Raw genomic sequence first — 26,820 nt, 5'->3', positions numbered from 1 at the left:
AGTATTGCATAATCCTGTAGAAGAATTCATCAATCATCAGAGCCACTTACCCTCACAAGGGTCACGGGAGTGATCGAACCCGTCCCAGCTCTGGGGTACACCCTGAACTTGTTGCCAGTCAATCACGGGGCACATGGAGACAGACAACAGTTGTACTCACATTCACCCCTAAGGGTAATTTGGAATCTCCATTTAATGCATGTTTTTGGGATGTGGGAGGAAACCAGACCAAACTGTGTGGATCTACGTCCTGTGAATAAAGCAGTGAGAGGGGGATTCCTGTACTTTTAGTTGTAAAATGCTTTGGGTTCTTTAGCGTATACAAAAAAAAATTGATTTATGAAGGGATACTAATTCCACCAGGGCTTTGCATAATACGGTAATGCTGTGTAAGAATTTGCTAATTTGTTACATTTTTTTTGCACTTTCCCCAATTTAAAAGACTACAACTAAGCACCACACGTGTAGTTCCTTTATTGTTATAATTGGTTATTATTGTACATGGACAACCCCGTTCTCTTTTTTGTCTTTACAATATTTACCACATAATAACAGCACCTACATGTTTATTTACACACATTACATAAATTGTACACAAAGCATGTGTGAACTAAAAACAAAAGGGGGGGGGCGCATGTATTGGGTTACTCCCAATGTAAACACGAGTGTAAACATAAATAGTGCATGTGTTGCTCGGTAACCAAAAGTCATGGGACACACACACTGAAAGGCAAGTGAAAACGGAGCATGTGTCGAAATAAAGTATAGTATTTCACTTTAAATATACGTAGCATTTCAGCTAGGATGGCGAGTTTCAGTTCACGTCGGCCTCAGAGCATCCGGTTGCGTTTATGCGTAGGGGAGTCTGTGATGACATCGCCACAGGGGGCTGCGCCCCGCTTGCGGTTGGCGGCCGAATCCAGGTGGAGGGCCATCTCCTCGGCTATGAAGGTGTTCAGGTCGACGTCGTGAAGGCCATTGCGGCGACGGCAGTGGGGAGGCGCCACAGCCGGGTGGGTGGGCGAGCCCGGCGGTTGGCCCGAAGAGCGCACGGAGATGCTCGCCATGGCGCCGCTGAGACCTGGGGGAGGTAGTAATGCTTTGTGAAATTATTTCTATGGGACAAGTGTGAAAATTACTGTTAAAGCTCCTCTTATTTTGAAGGTCAAATTGATATTTTGAATGTTTTTTTTACGTTTGGATTAAGCTCCTGATGTTGTCATTGGGGCCCCCGGTGGACAACTGTTTACAGTGCCCGTCCGTCTCACAGTTCTGAGGATCGGGACTCAAATCCCGACCATGCCTGTGTGGACTTTGCATGTTCTCCCCGTACCTGGGAGGGCTTTTTCTGGGCACTCCCACTGGCCACCTCCCGCATCACAAAAACATGGTATTGATTGGAGAGACTAAATTGCCCGTAGGCGTGAATGAGAGTGTGAACAGTTGGATGTTTCTGTATGCCCTGTGATTGGCTGACAACCAGCTCGGGGGTGTACCCCGCTTCCTGCCTGAACTAAAATGGGATTTGACCCAGCACTCCCGTGACCCTTGTGAGGATAAGCATTCTCAGAAAGTGGATGGAAGATGTCATTATGCTCCCTCTTCGTATGTTTTAATCATGAATGACAATACAGCATACATATATATATTTTTCGTTTGTTTCCATTTGTACTTTTTAGGGTCAATGAAAATTGTTGCGATGAAAAACAGAAGAGTTAATTAGTCAAAAGGAGCCATTCTATTCACTATGACAGATTGGGAAATTGAGGTTTTTTTGTATAGTTTCTTGTTAGTCCGTTTATTTCATTTGTGCAAGGTGGAAGTTATCATGATTAACTGGCAAGAAGAACAACCACATTCATTGTGGTATAGTAGGACAAGTCTAAATTAAAATGAATGCAATTAAGTGTAGACATTTTCTCTAAGTAAATAATGTATAACTCTCAATGCCACAATTAAACTGTAGGACAAATTTCAGAATGGTCATCCATCTGGACTCTATTGAGAGCCATTTCAGATTATGACTATCATAAACATCAATTTGAAATGCTGACAAGGGGGAAAGAAACAGTTGAATGGCGAGCATATCTGTACTGACCATGCAGGGCTATGGCCTCTCTGAAGGGCTGCAGGTCAGTCTCCACGGAGCTGCCCGTCTCGGGCGGTGGCGGCCGGCTGGCGGCCACCATGGCTCCCCGGGGAGGGGCCCGGGCTGCCCTGGGAGGGGGGTTTTTGCCGCACAAGAAGCTGATGAGATCCTCACGACGGATGGTTCTCCGCCGCTTTTTCACCCAGGCCATCACTTCCTTGTTCCTGCGCTGGTAGCCGATCTGGAACCCAAGGTCGTAGCTGCGCTGGCGGGCCTCCATGCTTTCTGCACAACAACAACAATGCTCTTCAATTTTTTTTATGATAACCACCACCATGAACAATACCAATTAAAAGAACTAACCAACACAATCCATAGTCAAAAAAAGTCAACAGCACACTCTGACAGAAGCTCATAAGCAATGTACACATCAAATAATTATTACGACGGCTCCTCTTGCCAGTCGACGGTTTTTCATGCGTTCACTAGGACCACATCACCGACAGTTGAAATAAAAAACTACAGTGGTGCCTTCCCTCACAACTTTAATTTAGAATGAAAAGGTCAGTAACAAAAGACTATTTATGTAAAACCGTATTCAACAATATTGTACTTCATAAAAAGACTAATAATAAAAACAATGTAAAGAATTTATGCATTATGAGTTTTGCTTTGTATGCCTTGGCCAGCAGTGGGGAAGCATTGCATTAGAGATAGATGGCAGCAAAACTAGCCATTATTTTAACTCATTCACTGCCAGCCTTACCAGTTAACATGGATATTTTGACTTCTAAAGCCATCAGTGGCAGTTAATTAATAATCGGTGAATACCTTGTAGTCAATAGGAGAATCAATTCTAAAACAACTTTACAGTGAAAGCCTTATTACTGACCTTTGTACATGTTCGTGACGGCAGTGGCTGCATTCTGGAAGGGCACCCAGAGAGAAAGGCCTTGCTGCTGGCACTCTCTGTCTGCAAGTCACATTTCACACACACACACACACAATTCAAATGAAAATATTTTCCACACCCCTGACACCAATAAAAACCTGACTTCCATTTTTATTAAATTTTTGACCCCTTACAAAAAAAAAAAAATCTAATATCTACAATCAATAATACAGGCAATGTGAAAATAAGTTTCCTCTTAGAATTGACTCTTTAATCAAATTATGCATGCCAACTTTTACCTGGCCATATATTTGTGGATTTGAAGCACATACTTTGGGTAAAAAAAAAAATAAAGTCCAACATGTGGCTGAAACATCATCTTTGAAGCATACGAATGGACATCGTGGTGGTGTTCAGTGCAATCACCTATGTTATCATACACAAAATGTGTAAACGACTTAAAAAGCATACACCTGACATCAAACTGTGGATAAATAACTTTACTCAAGGTTTCTGGTAATTAGGAAGTGTTAGTTACTTTTTCAAGTGACAAATGGTCCAAAAATTTGCTAACTACAGCTATCAAATCACTACGCGAGGAGCACTATATTTTTTTGTAAACTAGCTCCTCCCTGTTCGCAGCCATGTTGTTAGTGTAAGCAACGCACATCAGATGGAACACATGCAAACCAAACAAAAAAAAATCATCCTGGAATGAAAATTTTAATGAATTACGTATCCGACTCGGGCCTCCACTCCCCAAGAAGGGTTGTGTCAGGAAGGGCATCCGGCGTAAAAATTGTGCCAAACATATATCCGTTCATCTGAGATGATACGCTGTGGTGACCCCGAAAGGGACAAGCTGAAAGAAACACACACAGCCCTAAGGAACGAAAATATAAACAAGTGTTTGTAGGTCTGTGCAACCGATCATCTGTCAGTCTCCTAAGAAAAGACATATGTGATTGTTTTTGTGGGCTACAAACATCAAACATCTGGCGCACAAGTGTAGCCTGGTCAGTCAACCCATGTTTAAGGCAAATGCTTTGGATTTAAATCTGATCAAAGACGATGAACCGCGAGTATTTACTTGAACCCTTCACGTTATGTTCGCGTCTATGTCTGTCTTTGTTGCATTCAAAATGTCTACATGGGTTTTTAACCATTAATAACCCAATTATTCAATCAATATTTAGTACAGCTATTACTTATTCATGGTTTTCTTCCCATCATTTAAAAAGATTTTGAATATCCCAGAAATAAAATTTTAAAAATTACAGATGAAACCATGTAAAACTGAGATGGAATAAAGTGTTTTTTTTATTAAAGGAAAACTCGGGCCAATTTAATCTACTTCATATATTTGGGTTACTATATTTAATATACAATGGAAGTTGAGTTTTATGATCAAATATTTTTCTTAAAACATACATTTAACCCACAACATAAAAAGAGGGGTCTCTGCTGGGTCAATATATTAAATGTTAATTTCATTAACATTATAAAGACAAAAAATATATATATATGCAGTGGACCCCCAGACATTGACAGGGGCTAGGGACCAGACCCCGAATACTAAATATCTACGGACAATTGACACCCCTTTAAATATGGTGGCAATGGAGGGGGGAATTCAAGTGTAAATCCCCTAAACTTTTAGCATAATAAGGGATACACAACCAGTAAGCATTTTAAGAGGTAGTTTGAACCCCAATAGGATATTTTATTATTATTAAAAATATTGAAATTTTTTTTTTTAGGTCAATCCGCACGGAACAAAGCATGAGTATGCAGTGGTCCACTGTATACGCAACAAAATGGTGGGTTTTTTTTTTTAAGTTTTTTTGTTTTTACACTGGTTCAATTTGCCCCATAACAATTGTGGGTCAAAATGTATTAATATTTTCAAGTATTTGTTAAAAGCTATGAAATAAAATGTCAATTTGTCATTCTTGGAGAATAGCAATGCCAATAATGTTTAGGGGTCATTATACCCATACCCTAAAGCCTAAGTCTCATCCCTATAAACATTCTAAAATAGATATTGTAATGAAAAATACATAACATTATTCACTTCAATGTCTATACGAAAAAATAAATGTGAGCGGAGAGCGCGTCATCCATGGGCAAAGTTGCAGAAGTGTCATTCTACGATATCCAAGTGGTCGCCATATTGGCTGCATTCTCCACCTGTGAAGTCACTCAGACATTCGGCAGTGAAAACACGCGGTGCACCCTACTGTGGGAGACGAACACGCCTCTTCTGACACGGAAGCTCTTTTCGAAAAGGAGAACACCACACAACCGAGTGAAGTTACTGGGACAATATTACACTAGTTTTTCGAGCCCTCGGGGCAATATTACACTATTGTTTCAAGCCATATTCAGATGATATGTGATCACGGCCAAACCGCATCCCCGTCCGATTCACTTCCGCGGCAGAGATGAGCCATCGCGGTTCATCGCAGCCGGCCAGTGTGGCTTATGATGGAGCCGAGCTGTGGTGCTTTAGGGGGTTGTTCAGACGCAGACAGTATGCGATGAGCAACAGTCGAGCCGGGGCACTTTACTGCACACACGCGGCTGAGTGAGGCATTCTCGGCTGGGTTCTTCAGAGCCGCCCCCGTCCGCAAAGCCCGACGCGCAGCCTTCGCAGAAGCCGTGACCGCCAAATGCGGCGCCTCAGCCGGTGTTCCTGATTTTCGGAGCCGTGGTGGCATATAGTAGAGCAGAGCCGTGCTGCTTTTAGGGGGATGTTCATAGCCGCCGCAGTACTCGATGAACACCGTCAAACCAATGCCCATTACTGCGCACACGCGGCTGAGTGAGGCATTCTTGGCTGGGTTCTTCAGATTTGCCGCCGTCCGGACAGCAGCCCAAAGCCGTCCGACGCGCACATCGACATATTTCGTACGCGGATCTTTTATGTTATGAGAGACCGATTACGTGGTCCGCCACAAACTATTGTTTTTTTTTTTTTTTTAGTAGCGTTATACACACCTACCTGTAATTCGGAACCCACGAAGCTCTCGTCCTCTGCAACCGTGCAATCCATTTTTCACAACGAACCGGGTCTCTTGCAAACTTATGCAAGGGAAATCCATTCTCCCGAGTGTTCAAGCAATGTCCAGCAATGCAATGAGCCGGCTAACACGAAGAAACAACAAGCTACCTTCCCGGAGGTAAAACTAATGGAAACAAACGAGTCCACTTGCGGGCACTGCTGTCCTTTACGTCACTTCCTGCTTCTTCTCGAAAACAAATCCCTCGAGAGTTACAAAAAGCTGTACACGTCAAAATCATGTTTTATGGTGAAAAAACACATGGGCCCATATTGGCTGACGTTTTTTAATTAATAACATACTAAAAATTATCCATTTCATGACAGTAGCCCTTTAAAGTTACGTACTAATTAATTTCAAATTCAGTCCTTTGTGGACATTATCTTACAGTTCTCTTTCTAAACACCTATTAAGTGGCGTGTTATTTTGTTGTTCAAAGTTGGTTATAAACAGTTCCGGCCAGAACTAAATGACAAGTGGACTGCACCGCCTAATCACTGACATTGATGTCTTAATGAGATGATCGCTTAACAGTTACCATGGCTTCGCCCATCCACTCTTCCTCCCTCTTCGTGACACTTGTAAGAGGCATGTTAAGAAGTATGGAAGCGATGATCAGTGACATACAATGCGTTGACAGAGGACGCAAAGATAGCATTCGTTTCCACGAGTTGGCAACCGGGGGGCAAAATAAAAGCAGCTGCAGCTCTTCAAAGGAGATGGGATGGTAATGTCAGACGCTGGCCTTTTTTACTCCCCAATATCTGGAATTATCAGCATTACGGCCGTAATAAGTCAACGATTTCCATAAGAAAATACAAACCTTCTGGGCCATTTGGGAGCTCTGTACATAAAACTTATATTAACATAACTTACAGATAATATAAATTAAGAACTTTCTTTGTGATGCACATGATTTGCTGATGTATAGCGCCAATTACTGATAAGAATTTTTTTCCCCCCTCTCAGTATCAGTGGCTGGGAGCGACATGCTTCACAAGTAACAGAGACATTGAAAAGGGCCCGAATCAGCCCTACACCTGGTATCGGTACTTCCCAATCCCTAGCTTTAAGGAAGTATTGTTGAAGTGATACATCTCGACTAAGAGACTACCGTAATTTCCGGCCTATAAACCGCGACTTTTTTCCCCCTCACGCTTTCAACCCTGCGGCTTATGCGGTGATGTGGCTAATTTGTGCAATTTTTTTCCCTAACAGCCACAAGGGGGCACGCAAGTGAAAAAGGTAAGAGTGAGACCGTTGGAATATATGTACTGAGGATCTTTTACTGGTATTTTTTGTTTGTTTGTTTTTTTATTATTATTTTTTTTTTAAAACCGGCCCTGTTAGCACTGTGCTAGCGTGTTGCTGCTGTGTTACTGGTGTGTTTCCGTAATTTTTACCACACTAGTGTTAGCGTCGCACTACTGTCTTGCTACCGTGTTACTGCCGTGTCTCAGTGATTTAGGTATGGTTTTTTTAACCGGTCCTGTTAGTGCTGTGCTACCATGTTGCTACTGTGTACCTGCCCCGGCTGTTTTTTTTTTTTTTTTTTACTGGTATGCTTAATTTTTTTTTTTTTTAACCAGCCCTGCTCATGCTACCGTGTTGTTGCTATGTTATGCTAAGCTAAGACATTAAAACTTTGAAAACTCTGTGTACTGTTTTTCTTTGTAAATATCTCATGTTTCAATGTGGGCACTTGGAGCTTTTTCACAGGTGCGGCTTGTGTATGTACCAAATGGTATTTCCTCTATAAATGTATTGGGTGAGGCTTATAACCAGGTGTGCTCTGTAGGCCGGAAATTACGGTAAGTTATTTTTATGTAGGGGAGGACCTAAATTTACCTTGGCCATTCTTAGAAATTTTAGAAGGCATTCACCGAATGTACATTTCTGGTGCATCTGAAACCAAATCATCTGTCACCAATTAATTTGAAAAAGTGTTTGGGGATCATAGTAGCAATATGATAGTCGGAGAGTAACCTTTGTGGAACCCCCCTGCCTCCTAATTAAATATATCCTATCTGTAATGTCACGCAGAAAAATGTTTCAAGATCTTTTTTCTCCAAAATAAATCTATTTCTCTGGACCCCCTCCGATTTTCAAAATTCTTAGTGCGCTGTAATCAGGTCAAAGTGGCCATTCCAATATGGTTTAATATTTTTGACTGCCATCTTGCTTATGATCGCTTGGGGTTCTTGGTTCCTTCATTTCTGTAAATAGAAAGGGTTGACATATTGATAATTTACGACAGTCACTACTATGAACCAAACTGTGGTTGGTGGGTTAAAAAAAAAAGATAAGGCCGCTCGAGTCTTGCTGCTGAATGCGTGCTTCACCGTAATAAATTACAATATTTCAAGTCACAGACGGGCGGAGGGAGGACAAGGGCTGCCTGGCTGGCTTGGTCTCAGCTCATATGACCGCAACGTACCATTAGATTAGCTTAGCATTGAGAAGACAGCCGAGTACCGAAATATGTCCTTCTCAATTATATGAACAGACTCGTGTGGATGCGTGGTGTATTTTAAACCACCCTTTCCCACTCACTGACTTCTGTGCGGGTACACTTTACTTAAAAAAAGACTGACCGGCCGGCTACACGATTTCAGGCGAGCCTTAACCGCGGCCCTGGTTAAATCGTATACAAAATCAGATTAACGAAAATTAAGGATTAAAATTGACAACAAAATACGAAAAGGGGCGTTATTGACAGCCTGGCGTTTATTTAAAGTGGCTAAACAGCAGCTAGCCTGCGTTAGCCGGTGTCCTTTGTGTAGCCAGTGCTAGCATTAGCATAAAATAAGCTAAGCCCCCCCCCCTCCCTCATCACCACCGCCTGTCACCATAATCATAGCTCGTACCTTTGTAAAGCTGTGCCACAGCTGTGGCCGAGTTCTGGAAGAGGTGCCACAGTTTCTGTTGGTTCTGCTCAGTCTCCTCGTCGCCCAGCGGCTCGCTCTGCTCGGCGGCAGCGAGGCACTGGCGCTCCCACTTAGAGAACCAGTGCTCAGGGCCGTGCTCCTGGATCTCGGCTTCTCCCTCCTCCTTCCGTTCCTCCATGGCTAACGGGTTAGCCTGAAAGCTCGATTCGTAGGGATTCGCCTGTAGTTGGTGTGTTTTGTTCGGTACTTTTAGACAGAGAATAATGTTCCGCAAGCCTCCGGTGCGAAGAGGAGGGGGAACGCGGATAATTTCCGCTAGCGTCGCATCATGTGTCAGTCTAGTCCGCTAAAGCTACTCTATATACACACACACTACCGCACTAGAATGACAACACAAGAATTTCTGTGTTTAGCCCCGCCCAGCTCAATTCCGCACCGAAAGGTGATTGGCTACGGTGACATCTCAGCATGGCTCGCCGAGCCGAAAATGAAATCTGATTGGATAAGCGGTGACACTGCGAGCCAAACACAAACTCTGATATTGACAAGCAGTGGAAAAAAAAATAGCGACCATGCCCCCACTCCCGAAAATTCGCCTTTTTGCAAACCGCTTTACTGCATTGTCCGGCGGGGGGCAGCAGGATGCTTGTGGAAACGTGACACAGTACAAAAGTCCGACTCCCTCTCTCCTAAGTGGAAATATAAGCGGAAGAACTAGTATATTTCGGCTATTAAACGTGTCTTTGTAGAAAGCTTTAATGCCCAGATGACGCCACGACTTCGTGAGAGATTTTGTTGGCCAATTAATTCGTTTTTGAGCGAGAGTACTGTGCATTTCGTGATATAATACCAAGCTAAGCACGAGCTGTTAAATTGAGCGACAGAGTTTAATGCTGTAACTTTAAATCGGTAGAATAAAATAAATAAATCAACATTTACTTCAGTGGAGATTGATCGCAAACACACTCTTTCCTATTAACATATTTTTTCCTTGACAGTCCCTTTCAAAATAATCGAACACCAAGGTCAGTTCTTTTGGTTTTTGCTTGTTTGTTTGTTTGTTTTGTTTGGGATACTGAGGACTTTTATGTTTCAGATCATTTTTGAATATGAGACAAAAATCCAGAATTCCAGATTTTATTTTATGGTATTTACCTCTATGTGTTAAATAACTCAGGACAGAGAGCACCTTTTGTTTGAAGCAACCCACTTTTCAAGTGAGGAAAAGTATTGGAACAAACATCATTCTAATAACCTAAAGTGAATAACATCAATCAATTTTCTGAGCTGCTTATCCTCACGAGGGTCACAGGAGTGCTGGAACCGACCCCAGCAGTCATCAGGCAGGCGGCAGGTTACACCCTGAACTGGTTGCCAGCCAATCAGAGGGCACATAGAGATAAAAAAAATTCACGCTCACAATCGCACTTATGGTCTAAAGTCTCCAAATAATGTATGAAGAGTTTGTTTTCAAAATGAGACATATCCGTTTTTTTTTTTTTTTCATTTTGAGAAAAGGGCTTGGTATTGAAGTGAAAACAATAAACTCAATTTATGTTTCTAACTATTGGGGGATGGAAAGAGATCCTAAAAAGTAACTAAACACCATACTACAAAAAAAATATTGGCTTTAATATTCACCGAGTTTTTTTGATGACAAATTTCCTTTTTTCTCCAAAATGAGACATATCCAAACATTCTATTCTTGGCAAAGTGAGACATATCCAAATTTCGACTTAAACCATTTTTTTAAAAAAATCTGTTGCTTTTGATAGGCAATCATGAAAACTATTTGCCTTTCAACATTTCAAGCATTTTAAAATAATATTTAAGCCCATGACCACCACATCTAGAGAGTTAGGTATCAGAAATAAGGGTCAGTCACCAGTCACAATTTTCACAATTAGCTCACAATGTCAGATGTTGAAAAAGGAGATGAAAAAATGCGAATTTCTTTTAAAAAGGTGTTTTTCAGTTATTTAGAAACTTTTTGTTTCTTCAGAATGAGGTCTTGGAAAGGCTGAGTTTACATCATTTTAATTTTGTGTATCTGTATGCGATTCTGCAATCCGACATCTGCAGGCATTGTGTCACTCAGTTGATTAATTTTGTTTATAAGTCGATGTGAGATCATTAAGAAAGTAAACTGCTTCAAACCAGTCTACCAAGGTTAATATAGGTTGCGAGGGATACCAGCAGAAAAAAAATAGGTAGTCGATCTCATACACACATCTCCAAAATGAAATCAGTTTCAAACTCACAAATTCACTGTTTGAAATCTGACTCATTGAGTCTGCTTTCTTTTGATTTTATTTATAGCTGTCGCTGTCGGGGGAAAGAACACTGCAGAATAGGATATAAGTCTGTAGTAATAATAACAGTATTCATAATGCTCATAGATAGAAATTGAGTCTACTCCAAGGGTGTTGATTTCCTTTTAATGTCAACTTTTCTTAAGTCATAGCCGATAACTTTCCTTATAAAAAATGGCAAAAAAAAAAGATTGCATAGAATTATAAAAATTTATTCATTCATTAATGATCGTTGGTGAAATATTTTGAACAACAAAATTACTATTCAAGCATTACACAATCATAGACAAAAGAGTATGTTTATTACATTCAGATACAATGGTACTTGGATGAGAACTGAAGTATTAAATTGCAATAATTTCATAAAGAATTAAAATTAAATGGGAAAAGCACCCTCACAATGGGACAGCCTGCAAGTAAACCAGCACAATCACTGATTCATTTATTTGATATTATTAAACATTGCTAAACAAAATACAAGACTTAGTTCAGCTTGAAAGCAAGAAACACTGTAAAGATAAAATCGACAAAAATGCATGCCAAGGATCCAAATAAAAAAACATGGTAAAATGTATCACATGGCAAAACAATGAAAAGGTTTGCTACTGACTGTACTGGATATTTTTCAGTGTAAACAAAAACAATCTACAAAGATCAAAAGCCTTTATTTTCTTTCAATTCATAAGTAGAAAAGAAACATGACTGATTCACACATCAGTAGATTCTATTAAAAATAGAATTCATGTAAAAGAAAATCCAAATGTGATAAAAAAGGAAACAATAGGTCAACTTCACAAAGAGAAAAAATAGGGTCTACTATCATAGCAAGCGCTTCTTCTTTTCTGACCCCAGTTCTGCTGGGTTTGTTTTCCTTCCCAGCTTCATTCTCTCCGGTGTCTCGTACATAAAATCAAACTCGGCATTAGCATCGCTCTCAAACGTGGGCGCAGCCATTTTGGATGATGATGTGGAAGATACCGGAACTTCCCTCTAGACGAATTCTGATTGGATGCTGCTTGCTTCAGCAGCGCATGCTGATTGAACGAAATTATGTCCCATTTTGCTCAAAATAAGATCTCGATATGTCGCATTTTGAAATAAAACGCGATCTTCCTTGGCTGATATAGAACGATATGTCGCACTTTCAACAAAAATCAGAGTATCCCGATAACTACCATTCGGAGCTGGATAATTTTGGCGCGAGTTTCGTAAATCTGAAAAAATGCCTATGTCGCGTTTTGAAAACAAACTCTTCGTATGTTTTTAGGATGTGGGAGGAAACCGGAGTGCCTGGAGAAAACCCACACAGGCACAGGGAGAACATGCAAACTCCACTATAGTATATATGTATATATACTGTATATATACTATATATTACTTGGTTTTATAAGACATTTTCAGGGTCCCTGGAAATCTCAAGCCCAAGGCAATTGCCCGTGTTTTCGTATTAAATCTGCCCCTGGTCTCTATGCCAAATATCTAATGTAGTAGTGTGCTCACTACTTCAAACTATAAAAGCACATACAGTACACTGTTGTTAATACAGGTGAGTGTTTATGAACATGTTATCAGCAGCAATTATAAGATAAGCATCTTGGTTGCAGCCGATGAGATTAGGTTTTGAGTGCATCTAAAGTTCAAGATCAGGCTGCCCTTATATTACACGCGAGTGAGAGTCCAAAGATTCAGTTATTTTATGGCAGGTTGCACGTTTCTGTATTCCTCATGAAAACATCTTCGCTGTCATACACTTTTCACATTTTGATCATGACTAAGGGGAAGCAGGATGTTTTTGCCTTGGACGATTCCTTCGAAGAGCAAGGCCCGACGCTAACCTTCAGCAACTTGCACTACTGCGTCCAGGAGAGCAGATGGTGTCAAAAGAAATGTCCAGAAAAGTACATCCTCAAGGATGTCAGGTAGGATGTAATTATTTACACACGGTGTGGAGAAAAAAAACGCTATAAATTAAATGTTTTGTTTTTTTAATTAAGTCAATTTCAAATGATTTATTTGTTGTGATTTCACTCATTTGTTTTATAAACATTGATACATAATTCCAAATATTGTTCCAAAACCAGCAAACTTATTTTAACTTTGTTTTCTAATTATTTATTCACGAGTTTAGTGTAACTGTTAATCTATTATTTCATTAATTCCATAAGCACATTACTAACAAAAAATAAGATTGCTGTCCAACAAAATTGTGTATTTTGTCTTTGTAGTTCAAAATGATGAAATGATTAAATTATTCATTATGATTACAATGTTTTAAGGTATTTTTATTTTCTATATAATAAAATATTGCCTTATTACATAAACTACATTTTTTATGAAAACAGCATTTTTGTTGGTTTCTTCAGTGAAATAAAAATTACTTCTATTACTTATAATGATTCCTATTATTTATTATTTTTGTTATTTTATGAATACAATCAAAATCAAAGTATGATAGCCAGCCCTCAAAATCCAATTATTCAGAAAAACACCAACATATTTGCGTATTTAAATTTTTATCAAGTATAACAAATGTTTTAGATTCATTATAATGTGTTCAATGTTTTTTGTTTAATATTATCACTCCAGCACAAAATATTTATTCATTCAATTGAATTTAATGAATGCATTTTCACCTTCATTTTTTAATCTACATTGCTTTTGGTACAAAGGGAAAAAGGAATACGGTATTACCTTTTTCCAATATTTTATCAGGAAGACGGTGACTTCAACTGTTATAATTTGAAAAAAATTATTTCTATACATACATACTAATTTCAATGGTTTGAAGCTAAACTATGAGATCTTCTGTCTAAAGAGAGGGGAAAAAAGATAATATTGTAAGAATGGACGTACAGTACGGTGAAAATTGCAGACCCCTTCATGATTTATAAGTGGGAGAACTTGCAATATAGCAGGGTGTTCAAACACTTATTTTCTTCACTATCTGTTGTTGTTCCAGTGGCATCATGAGGCCCGGGATGAACGCTATCATGGGCGCCACGGGAAGCGGTAAAACATCGTAAGAAGTACACGTTTACACAACATTCGTCATTTTAAGCATTTCACCTTGCAGGTATGACACATTCATCACACCTGATGTGGGTGGCAAAAGTACTCTCTGTACTTGCATAAAGTGCAAAATATGTTGGTAAAATTACAAATACTGATTCAACTGCTTAAGTAAAAGTAAAAGTACAAACTCTGCAATGTACGAATATAACATTTATACTGTCATTTGTATACAAAACCGTACCCGTTTTTGATGACTTAACACAATATCTAAATGAAGCTCCTCAATTCACTCCATCATACAGTATTTCTTGAGCACGAGAATGCCAGATGGTAAAGCTCTACATTTCTCTAAATGAAACTCCTTGATTCAGTTCAACATAGTTCCTTGACACCAAGATGACACAAAATTTCAGACAAGTGCTCTGTTTATTGCTTTGGCTTGAGCACAACAACTACATAGAATAGAATAGAATGGAAGAGGTTCCCCAAAGAAAATCTACCAGTAGGTGAATTTATGAATGCCAAACTACAAATATGTGTCGGTTTGCGCCATCGAAGTCAAGATAGGCCATCTTGAAAAATATACTTAAGTACATGAATAATTATTTGTACTTATTGTAATTATTTTCCATCATTGTGGCTCACCGTGCAGCCTCCTGGACGTCATCTCTGGGAGAAAAGATCCAGCCGGCCTCCGCCAAGGAAGTGTCTTGGTGGATGGCAAGGTTGTGACCTCCGAACTCAGGCTCAGTTCTGCGTATGTGGTTCAGGTGCATCACGAGTACATTACACACACGTTTAGTTTTGGGAGGATGACCACATGGAAAATGCGATTCTCAGGATGACATCCTGATGGGAACGCTGACCGTGAAGGAGAACCTCCGCTTCAGCGCCAACCTGCGTCTGGACCCGCGACGCCACTCGCCCGTGGAGAAACGCGAACGAGTGAGCGCCATCCTTGACGAGCTGGGCCTGAATGACTGCGCAAACACCAAGGTGGGACTTGCCAGGCCGCTTTGAGAAAGACAACCACAAATGCGTTTTGGCCAAGGGTTCTCAAACTTTTGGGTCCAGAGACATCTTACATCAGGGAATTTTTTTCAAGTACCCCCTCATAATCCTAACAGCAACTCAACAAAACCCTGAAACCATAGGGATTAAACAGTTGCCTATTTTTAACAGAAAAGTCACAATGTTGGTCTCCAAGTACTTTTGCATTATGTATAGGTTGAACATTAACTCTGCACTTAAATACAACAAAATCAGAAACTTGATAAATGATTCAATTACAATGTATTGTACGTGAAATGTACGCCACTCAATTTTTTTCCCCCCAAGGAAAACATCTTTACAAGAACAATGGCAAATTTTGTTGGGATAAATAAGAGGCAATCTTTCAAGAATAAACTCCTATTTTAAAGTCGTAATATTAATCAGATTCACGTTTATTAAAATGGTTAAGTAGTACACATGCCTGCCTTTGGTGCAGGCAGCGTGGGATAAATTCCCGCTCAGTGATGATGTCAATATGTTCTCAACAACTGACTGGTGATGAATTCAGGCCGTGATCTGCCTTTCATGTTAGCTGGGACAGGCTCTGGCCCTCCTGCAACCCTTGTGAGGATAAGCATCTTAGACAATGGAATAAAGAAAGAAAGAAATAAGGGGTGTCCGATTCCAGGATGTACAGATTCCATATACATTGATATTATTGCACAGATAGGTAATCGTTACATTATATTGTTTATATTACAATATATATCTACCAAAAATATTTCTGATATTATGTACAGTAGTCATGAGAGTCACTGTTTGATGATGGGAAAAAGTCATTTTAACAAGTGATGAATTTATTCTCATAATTGTATGCATTTTAATCTGGAAAAGATGCCTTTGTTCTAAAAATTAATAGGAGTGTGTGAGAAAATGTGAGAAATGTTGTTCTTAAAAGATACTTTATTGATGCAATGATGTCAGATTTAATAGTATGATACATTGTGATCAAATCAGAGCTTTTAATAGTTCAAAAGTAGTTAATTGGTCTGTTTGAAAGGTGAACGGATAACAGAAGACTTAATTGTGTTGTATAATTAATGTTTTTTCTCCCCTAAATAACCAAAGCCAGTATGTACATTAAGTAAATGGTATGTTTTTTTCTGTGAGCTATAAGGAATAAATGACACTCACAGTTATTCAAAATAATGTCAAATGGTCGTGTTGCGTGCAGATCGGGACTGAGTTTCTACGCGGCGTGTCAGGCGGAGAGAGGAAGCGCTGCAGCATCGGGATGGAACTCATCACCTCGCCTGCTCTCCTCTTCCTGGACGAGCCCACCACAGGCCTGGACTCCAACACGGCCAATTGCATTATTGGCCTACTTCACAAGTATGTACAGATAGAAAGAGAAGAGAGAGGGGGTAGGCGGGGAGAGTTGGGGGTAGAGAGCAAAAACCTTCCACCATTTAGTGACTGGTTAACCCCACAATTCAGAAGTTCTACCCATCCATCCATTTTCTGAGGCGCTTGTCCTCACAATTGTCGCAGGAGTGCTGGAGATTATCCCAGCTGTCATCGGGCAGGAGGCGGGGTACATCCTGAACTGGTTGCCAGCCAATCGCAGGGCACATGGAGACAGACAACAGTCGCACTCACAATCACACCTAGTGGCAGTTTAGAGTCTCCAATGAATGCATTTTTTGGGGATGACAAAGTAAACTGAAGGGCCCGGAGAAAACGTACCCAGGCACGTGGAGAACATGCAAACTCCACACAGCCAGGCCGGGATTTGAACCCCGGTCCTCAGAGCTGTGAGGCCAGTGCTCTGCCGTTTCTAAGGTGCTGCTGTGGTTCTATGCGTAGTTATTGAGTATCATAGTAGATCAGTGGAACAGAAGGAATTCTATCCATCAATTTTCCAAGCCACAAGGTTCATGCTTTACAAATACGCCTTACAAATTGAGATTTGGTGTTAGGTTTTTTGCAAAAAGTTACCATGCGGGAGGGTTCACAACCTTTCAAGGAGCACTATGTAATATCTATATTCCCTCATGTGTGCTAGACTGTCCAGGCGAGGCAAGACAATCATCTTCTCCATCCACCAGCCTCGCTTCTCCATCTTCAGACGCTTTGACCACCTGACGCTGATGCACAAAGGCGAGGTGGTGTACGCTGGGGCAGCGCACCGCGCCCTCGAGTACTTCACAGACCTCGGTACGCCGCGCTATCACTCTTGATGGGTCTTTTTGTATTACTCGTTACTTTTTAACATCAACGCTTTGCTTCAGGCTTCCACATCGAGTCCTTTGACAACCCTGCGGACTTCTTCATGGACATTACCAACGGAGAGGCTAAGTCTACCCAAGGAGAAATTAATACAAGTACTCTATGCTATCACAATGTTTCCCAACCTTTGATAAGCAAATGTTACATTACCACGAGGGTTAATTTGGACGGATTAATTTGACAAGTTAGCCTTTGAATCCTAGTCCTGAGAACTGTGACGCTAATCCTGTAACCAGACACTCCACCATGCTGCCTAATAAGTACCATATAGTCAATTTTTTAAAAACAAATTCATGTTAGGACTTTATGATCTAGTTTTCCTTTATTATCTTCAGCAGGTGAGAGCAAGAACCTCCTGGCAGTCAAGTATTATCAGTCGCAGCTGTGCCAGGACATGTTGCACGAGCTTGAGTCCATCAACTGCAGCGTCGCAGAAGGGATCAAAGCTCAGGAAAAAGTGGCCGATTACGCCACGTCCTTCCTCTACCAGGTCAGCCTTTCATTTTAGTTCAGCCCTGGAATTCACCTAAAATGACTCATTTAGTAGATGTGTCATTCATATTTTGAAACAATCCCAAAAAATATTCTTGGGATGTTTTTGTCCTACCGCTGAAAAGGGCGAAAACATCCTTAAAAGTTTGACAGACCTCGTCTGTGTTTTTTGAATGTGAATTTGGAAAAATGTCCAAGTGGGCGCTACCGAGGGGATCCTTACCTAACTTGAATTATCACCCGAATGAGCAAAGTTTTTGGTGTGTCAAGTCTGTCTGCTTCTGCTTGGCTGCCCTTCCAATGAACCCTGTTTATAACCCCGTAACAAAACTTTAGTATGTGTGTGTGCTTGCTTGTGACAGATGCGAGTGGTGTGTGGCAGGACCGTGCTGAACACACTGAGGAACCCGCATACGTCATACGCTCAGCTGGCTCTCAACATTTTCTTTGCTGTCCTCGTGGGCCTTATTTATTTCCAAATGCCCTTAACCCTGCCTGAAGCCTTGCAGAACAGGTACACTGCACATAAATCGTCGCCATTTGGAATAATTTTCTCATACTTTGGAATAAATTCCATTTTAAAGAGGAACATAGTCAGTTATAATTCACTGCACATGGATTATGACATTTTGTATTGTTTTTTAAAATGCATTGAAATTCATTTTATTGGAGGAGCATGCACAGGTCACCATGGTGTCATAACCACAATTATCAGGTTGACATTTTTTATGATGATAAGATGCTAAGAACACAATGATAAGTAATCGTCTCTGGACAGGAGCGGCGCGTTCTTCTTTCTCATCATCAACATGGTCTTTGGGAATCTCTCCGCAGTGGAGCTATTCATCAACGAGAGGGCCATTTTCATGTGAGACAAGTTTTTAGACATCTTATTCTATGTTGAATAAGAAAAAAAAACCCACTCATTTTTGCATATTTTTATCATGCAGCCATGAAAACTCCAGCGGCTACTACCGCACGTCCGTGTACTTCCTGTCCAAGATCTTCGCCGACCTCATTCCCAACCGCATTGTTCCCATCTTTGTCTTTTCGGCCATCGCCTACTACATGATGGGTAATCCTATGCATGCACTTTTTTTTTTTTATCATATTTATTTTTGTCAACTCCAGAAATTACAAAGTTAAATAAAAATGTCTGATTCTTACTATAACATGAAAAATTCAAAAATCAGTGTGGAGTTCTTTTTTTTTTAAATGTACAATAATTTCAGAATTAAAAGGAGGTAATAAACTGACCTGTCCAGCATAATTTTTTGGGGGAAAAAAAAGGTTCACAAACAAGTCATCTTGAGGCTGCAAGCCAGAGGGGAGGCCAAAAGGAATAGGTGGACATACGTTATTTTTATTAAAGAAGTCAGCCAAGTGCAAAAAAAAACAATTGATTATTGCACCTAAGTTTGGCTTTATTTCTTTTTGTGTGTAGTTAGGATACTCTGTATATTACATTTCCAAGTATTGCCTACTATTCAAATTAAAAGATGATGTTATGAACATCTTATTTCTTCATCAATCAAGCTAGAGACTAGCCAAATCATTTTAAATATTCCTTTCCTCTGAGATGAAAGGCTCATATTGTATTTATCCTGTTACATAAGATTTGTGCTTTTCCAACAATTACTTTTAGAATGTGTTGAATAATTACAAATACCATAATGCTGGTGTTTGTTCTTTATCCGGGATATAATACTTTGCATTAACATTTTAGAAAATGTTTTAATCTTTAAAAATGTTATAAAAATTATTAATTTGTTTTTTATTTATTCATATAACCTTTTCTTCTTCATATATATATATATAACATTCAATGTATTTCTAGACTATATAATATATTCTATAGATACAAGGAATTAAAAAAAAATGTAATCAACATTTTTTTTCTTTTTATAATAATTTCATTGTAATTACTCATCTATTCTAAACTTTTAAAATTATCTTTGCATTGTATTTGCCAGCATTACAAAAATTATCTAATGAGACAAGAGAATTTAAATGAACTAAAAATTTTAATCAAAGGTTTAATGAAGAAACTGCTAAATTAACTGAACAAATATTATAGGCCTTTTGGTGATTTAAACGCTGGGTTGTCTGGATGGCTGATTGGATTAAAATGGGGCACGTGTGAATGGCTAGTCACAGAGCTGAAGTCTCAGATTTGCTGTGTGACGACACTTTGTAGTCTTGAATTGTGATTAGAACTTTTTTTTCATATTTGAATTGTGTACAGGACTTAAGTCGGCCTTGTCGGCCTTCTTGTGCTTCGTGTTGACTATGTCCCTGGTCAGCCTGGCAGGAGTCAGCTTGGCCTTCCTGGTCTCAGCCAGCGTGTCGTCCTTCGCTATGGCCAACATCCTCATTGCGCTCCCCTTCGTCTTCATGATGGTTCGGTTCATGTGCACTGTTGCTCCTTAGTGCGGTCTGCCCCAAAAAAAATTTCACTGGGTTTGTCCCTTTTTTGCAGGTCTTTGGCGGCTACCTGGTCAATCTCAACGCCATGCTGAGTTGGCTCTCTTGGCTCAAGTGGATCAGCATCTTCAGATATGGACTCAATGTAAGGGTTTGCCTTACACTGGCCCATAAAAAAAGACTAGGAATAATCCACATAATGAAAAAAAATTGGTCACATACAAGCACGTACGTATTATACATGTCATACAATTACAATGAACCCCGTTTGTCATGGCGGATACATTGTAAATCGCACCTGGTAAAAATCTGGGATACAGAGAGACCCTACCAAAAATATTTTTCTACATATATATAATATATAATGGAAATGATCATCTATGTCATGATAGTTGCGAAACTCTAAACTCTTCTGCTCTGTGTTTATACCATACATAGCCTTTGGGTGTCAGATGCCTACATTTATTAGACTTCAAGTGCACTGGCATTTCGCAGCCCCATAATCTGCGTAACAAGTGGAGAGTCACCTCCTCATCTCTATCGACGACTCAAAAGCTGTGCTGATCTCACAACCAATGAAATGTGTCCTACTATCTGGATCTGTTAGTCATTACAGTGCTTTATAAACTACAATTTCACAGATGAGCTGGGCTAAATTCCCTTTCCTGCTTAACCACTGAAATCACACTTGACGTAAACAATGTCTATGTCGTTGGCAGGGAAGAGTTGAATTCCTATTGATGAATACAAATATCCACATCAGTGAATGAGTAAATTAAACATGAATTTTTATTGGTCGTGAACATGCAGCATCTCTTCCAGTAGATGGTGTCAGGTGTGTTGTGGTACATCATGGCAGAGCAGAGTTCTGAATTTGGATTCACGGAACTATTAAAAAAAAAAAAAAGCTTAAACATGTTATAAAGGATGGAAATTTTTGTAAGGTATTTCATAAATAGTATTGAGAATCTCCAAGATGGCAGCAGCGTGAAGGATGATCCGTGACATAACAATGCCATGACATCTCTTACCAGTTATTCATTACACAGAGTAAGGGGGGGGGGGGGGGGACAAACTATTATTGTGTTATCAATCCTTTCAAGTTATTCATCATAACTACCACATTTCACAATAGAACTCAATGCTTCTTTTCTTCTCCAAAAGGCTGCATTCATCAATGAGATGGCGGGACAGTTATTCTACACAAACAACACCATGTGAGGAGATACGGCAACTGGATATCATGAAAACAAACAACTGAACCCAAACTCAAAATCACCATGTTTCCCCCGCAGTGTCCCGGGCGAGCTGTTCCTCCAGAGCCAGGACATCGACTACTCCACGTGGGGTTTCTGGCAGAACCAGGTTGCCCTTCTGGGGATCATAGTGGCCTGTATGCTCCTCGCCTACGTTCAGCTGCGCAGGATCAACCGATGGAAGTGACACAAGAGGGCCGGAGTGAAAATTGTATTTTTAGAGTCCTCAAAACCCACTCAGCAAAGTACCATGGGAAGTTGTAAAAAAATGTTCTCCTGAGACCAGTTTCAACCATTAACAGGAAGCTGGATGGACATATTTATAATAACAGGACACACAAAAAAGTCTCAAAGACACTTGTCTGAATTTAAACAAAAACAACCATTTGGGGTGATAGACGAACTCCTAAGGAATTTGTTCAAATGAGTCCCAATTGGAACCAGGTAGACTACACAGATGGGCAATGCTAAATTGCAAAACTTATTTTGCTTACGCCATCTAATGTGGTCTGAGCATCGTGTAGCTCGAATTCTTATTTACTGTGTTTCACCATCCAATGAGATCCTATGCAGTAGCCACTCTGTAAATACTGTTTCTGTAGTGGATGAAATGATTCCTTATTGTTTAATGAATGAGCTCCTTTAATATCCTGACCACACGTGTTGCAACATTTGACTGCGAGGCGGATAATCTACAACCTGAAGTACACCGAGTCCGGGCACCAGGGACGCGAGTGCGCAGTAATCCAATGTCTAAGACCTTACAAAGCTTCTTATCGTGACAGAAGCCACATTAGCGGCCATAACAAGACACCTGGAAGACGTTTTATCGAGTAGTCCAGGCCTCCAGGCTACAAAAACAAACAAAACAAAAACTAATTGCAATGTTTTAGGTTTACCAGGTAATTTGTAAAATCCATGAATTGGGCTGCGATGAATGCCAGTCAAATGGAAATGTTTTATTTATTATTAGCATGTATGCTGTTGTTGCGTTACGATTGTTTTATGGACATCTATAACAATTCAATCACAGCACAATGAAAGGAATTAAAAAACATAGCTGATGGGAAAAGAATGATTGAAGATGCATCATTGTTGTCCAATGAAAGGCATCTAAATGAAAACTTTCTCGTTTGCATTCAAATCACATATGCACAGTAAAAAATATGAACACAAAGAAAACAAATATCGCTGAAATCTTTTCCACTTCTGAATCTGAATACTGTGCTACAATTTTTTGAATTGCTCTGACGATAAGATGTTCATAGCGCAGCAAACATCCATCCATTAGCTGAGGCGCTTATCCTCACAAGGGTCTCAGGAGTGCAGTAGCCTATCAGCTATCGGACAGAGTACACCCTGAACTGGTTGCCAGCCAATCTCAGGGCACATAGAGACAGACAACAGTTCCACTCGCAATCACACGAAGGGCTAATTTACAATCTCTGAATAATGCATATTTTGGGCATGTGGGAGGAAACCGGAGTACCCGGAGAAAAGCCATGCAGGCAAGGTGAGAACATGGAAACTCCACATTGGAGGGAGCCGGGATTTGAACCCCAGTCTTCAGAAGTGTGAGGCAGATGCTCTAACCAGATGCTCCACCGTTCCACCTCAACAAACATAACTTTCTCTTTTTTTTTTTTTTTTTTTTTTTAAGGTTTTGGAGTTAAGAGGTTTCTGCCCAACTCAAGTAATACATTTTGTAAAATGTGAAATCATGTTGCAATAATAATTCCATTTATGGGCAATTGTAGGATACAAGTTTTGGGGTTGCTAACCTCCCAGCAAGTCAATGTAAATGTCATTCTTGGTGATTAAAACAAGTCACAAAATATGGTCAGCGACAACATCCTTACTGAAAATGTTTGCAATGCTGAATCTGAATCTGTTCAATACAATCTGTGCATTTCACTTTGCTTTAAATCTCTGTTCTTGGGGTTGGTGACAGTGCTAATAAATGAAAGTAATGTTGTGCAAGCGTTCTCACAACACCTAAAGATGATTGTGACATTTTTTTCTTCAGTTCTCATTTTTTTTCATACACTGAAAACAATCCGTGTAAAGTGTTGAAAATGTGCAAGTGTACCACAACAACAAACAGGATGATGCCAAGTCTTTATCAAATTTACTTCACTGATTAAAGCATCACATTATGTAAGTACAACTATTTATATACTGCAACATATACGCTGACAAGACAGTTATGGTCACTGACATTGCAAACGAGCGGCATGGCATGCACATTAGCCTGTTACTGTGTTTTCAGTCATTTTTTGGTGGGTCTTTTAGAAATGAGTTATTTGACAACAACCTTTGGTGGATTAATTGCTTAATGTTCCTTCCCAGGCAATGGACTCAAGCGGTTCGCGTTTCAAACAAGGCTTTAAGTCGTGGTTACGGTTTTTAAATTAGGTTTGATGCAAAGGGTTGGGTTTTAAAGTAGTCATAAGATAGTATTAAAGTTTCAAATGAAGGTTCAAGTTTCAAGCCAGTTTCTATTTAGGGTTTCACCCCCGGATTCAGGTTTGACACCAATTGTAAGGATTAAAGTTACAAGAAAAGCTTTAAGGATTCAAATGAGGGTTAGAGTTTCAAGCCAGGGTTTGGGTTTCAAAGTAGGGCTGTATGCCAAGAAGGGTTTTAAGTGAGGTTTTCAAGTCAAGGTTAGAGTTTGAAAGTTGGGGGCCAAGCCAGGGTTTGGGTTTCAAATAAGGGCTAGGGATTCAAATGAAGGTTTCAAGACTGGATTAGGGTTTTAAATTGGGGTTTCAAATTAGGAATCTATGGGGATGAGGGTTTTTGTGCAAGTGTTTATATCTTTGGTTTGGGAATCAAAATTTGAAATCTTGGTTAGGTTAAAAAAAAAAAAATGTTTGGTTCTATAAAAGGGCTCTGAGCCTTAGCACAATAGTTTCCAGCCGAGATTAGGTTTACAAATTAGGGTTAAACCTATACAACTGTTAGGGTTTCAAGATTGTTTTCCAAATAAGGGTTTGGGTTGGACTTTGAAATTCTGGATTCGATTCTGGATTATGAATTCAAATTGGGGATTCAAGTGTGTCTTAGCCAGGGTAAGGTTTTAAAGCTTTGTTTCCAAATAAAGCAAATATTTGCTGTTTTCATAATAGTCTTACATCCTATCAGTTAACTTGCAGCTGTCAAGGTTTAAAGCCAAGGGTCGGGTTTCAAAGTAGAGTTCAGAAACTTTTAACAGTGGTGGTCTTTTTACGTCCCACCGTATCGGGTGCGTTCTCCAGCCCCCGCAGCCACTCGGTGCACTTGAGCACCACACGTTCATCCACCCCAGCGCCCCGTTGGTCCTCGTCGTCCTCGTACTCTACGTCATCGTAGCGGTGCCGCTCATTCAGCAGCGACACTTTCACCATGGAACTCACGTCATAGCGAGTCCTGATGGCTGCCGCCCGACCGTGGAGCCGTGGTGACGGGGAGGGTGCCGAGTGGTGGGCCCTCCTAGGTCGCCTGGAATCCGTGACGCTTGCGGAAACAGAGTTATTGTTGTTGTTGCGCCTCTGCAGCAGCAGGACTGCCTCAGGGGTTAGGGTCAGCGTGAATCGGGTTTCCTCTGGATGGGCTTTTCCTCTGGTTCTCACCTGGCGGATCTGAATAAGAACTATACTGAGTAGGGTTTCAAGTGTGCCCCGGCAATTACTTGGCTGGTTTACTTAAACCAACCAATATTAGCCCTTTCAAATCTGATTACAACAGAAGACAAATAATGAAAAAATAGTAGTAAAATGAAAAGTTGAGTTTACTTCATTGTAAAATTAAAGAAATACATATAGGGCAAAGTGTTGTATCTGCCTGTAATTCATAGCTTTGTTGTAAGCGTTAAAAGACCTTGAGAATTACGTTGTGTCTGAAAGTTGGGTTTTAAGCCAGACTTGAGGTTTCAAGACTGGTTTATGGTTAGAGTTTCTAATTAAGGTTTCAAGTTAGGGTTTCAAGCCTTGGTTAGGTTTTCAAAGCAGGGTAACATGTAAAATAAGTTTTAAAGTAGGGTTTAAAGCCAGAATAATAGCTTTAAATATGGGTTTCAAGACAAGAATTTATTCTTACAGATTCCAAGTCTGGGTTATACTATATACATATGGGTTCTCACCTGGTGGGTCTTTGCTAATGATTCTCCGGAGCTCAATGCAGGGACACTCTCCTGGGGCAACCTTGGCGAGGCGCCCTTTTTCCTGAGTTCTGGTACTCCCCTGGTGGCTGTGGGCAGATGGCTCCGTGGTGGGCTCTTCTTGCCCAGCTGCCTTAAGTTGGACTCCAGGCGCTCCTTTATGGAGGCGCTTTCTTTGGGGGGCGCCACTGCCTTTTCCGCCTTGCTGCCCGGTCCCGCCGACAACACAGGCGGGATGAAGGGCATCTTAGACACGCACAGGAACAAGTAAGCCAGGAGCTCGGTCTTGCGTTGGAACCTCAGGAAGGGTCTGGAGAGGAGCGAGGCTAGGTACCTGTGAGCATCGTGGGCCATACGGGAGGGGTCGCTCGCTCGCTAAGACGGAGCCTGGTGGTAGACTGCACTGGTGTGTGCACCTTATCGCCGAGTGCACTAATGACAACCAGGCTCAGCCCGCCAGAAATAGAACTGAACTTGTAATCTGCCCCAGTCAGCATGATCCAGTGATGGCACGTTTTCTGCCTCAAAGCGCAGGTGTTGCGGACAGGTTATTTAATTTAAGGTTGGATTCCAGTGTCATTTCAATGGAAGGATGAAAATATTTGAAATTAGGGATTCAACCCAGTGTTTGGGTTTGAAAGTGGAATTGCAGGTCAGGTTAGGGTTTCCAAACAGTTCTAAGGGTTTCATCGAAGATGACTTTCAAATTAGTTTCTCAAGCTAAAGATAGGGTTGCAACCAAGTGTTAATGTTTCAAAGTAGGGTTTTAAGCCTTGATTTGAGTTTCAAACAATGGTTAGGATTTCCAGTTACGCTGTCAGGCCAGAGTTGGGAGTTAACTTCGCGTTTCAATTTTGGTTTTCACTTGAGGGTTTGAGTTTCAAGCAAGGGTAAAGGTTTGAAACCCTTATAGTTGCAAGTGTCAGGGTTTCAAATTGAGGTTTTAAGACAAGGTTAGAGTTTCAAGCAA

The 26,820-nt window shown here is 40.4% G+C and overlaps 3 protein-coding genes across 3 annotated transcripts; 1 reads left to right on the top strand and 2 right to left on the bottom strand.

Moving 5' to 3' along the window:
* Window positions 1-458: 458 nt before the first annotated feature.
* Window positions 459-9,323, bottom strand: hapstr1b (HUWE1 associated protein modifying stress responses b). The gene is made up of 4 exons (XM_061830655.1): window positions 8,911-9,323; window positions 2,982-3,062; window positions 2,099-2,374; window positions 459-1,081 (listed from the first exon to the last, which is right to left on the bottom strand). Exons 1-4 carry the CDS (start codon window positions 9,107-9,109, stop codon window positions 831-833), a joined length of 807 nt encoding a protein of 268 aa, XP_061686639.1. The 5' UTR covers window positions 9,110-9,323; the 3' UTR covers window positions 459-830.
* A 3,687-nt stretch (window positions 9,324-13,010) lies between these two features.
* Window positions 13,011-23,568, top strand: abcg2b (ATP-binding cassette, sub-family G (WHITE), member 2b). The gene is made up of 15 exons (XM_061829819.1): window positions 13,011-13,162; window positions 14,203-14,262; window positions 14,908-15,025; window positions 15,096-15,251; window positions 16,483-16,640; window positions 17,314-17,465; window positions 17,540-17,632; window positions 17,876-18,027; window positions 18,392-18,543; window positions 18,808-18,897; window positions 18,980-19,104; window positions 20,275-20,429; window positions 20,509-20,598; window positions 21,618-21,670; window positions 21,749-23,568. Exons 1-15 carry the CDS (start codon window positions 13,011-13,013, stop codon window positions 21,894-21,896), a joined length of 1,854 nt encoding a protein of 617 aa, XP_061685803.1. The 3' UTR covers window positions 21,897-23,568.
* Window positions 23,569-24,749: 1,181 nt separating this feature from the next.
* LOC133506725 (proline-rich protein 18-like) lies at window positions 24,750-26,248 on the bottom strand. The gene is made up of 2 exons (XM_061831135.1): window positions 25,833-26,248; window positions 24,750-25,332 (listed from the first exon to the last, which is right to left on the bottom strand). Exons 1-2 carry the CDS (start codon window positions 26,202-26,204, stop codon window positions 24,910-24,912), a joined length of 795 nt encoding a protein of 264 aa, XP_061687119.1. The 5' UTR covers window positions 26,205-26,248; the 3' UTR covers window positions 24,750-24,909.
* Window positions 26,249-26,820: the final 572 nt, after the last annotated feature.

Source organism: Syngnathoides biaculeatus, chromosome 9 (assembly GCF_019802595.1).
Source record: "Syngnathoides biaculeatus isolate LvHL_M chromosome 9, ASM1980259v1, whole genome shotgun sequence".
NCBI lineage: Eukaryota > Metazoa > Chordata > Actinopteri > Syngnathiformes > Syngnathidae > Syngnathoides > Syngnathoides biaculeatus.
The sequence above is the reverse complement of the archived record's forward strand: the minus strand, read 5'-3'. Positions and strand labels throughout refer to the sequence as shown.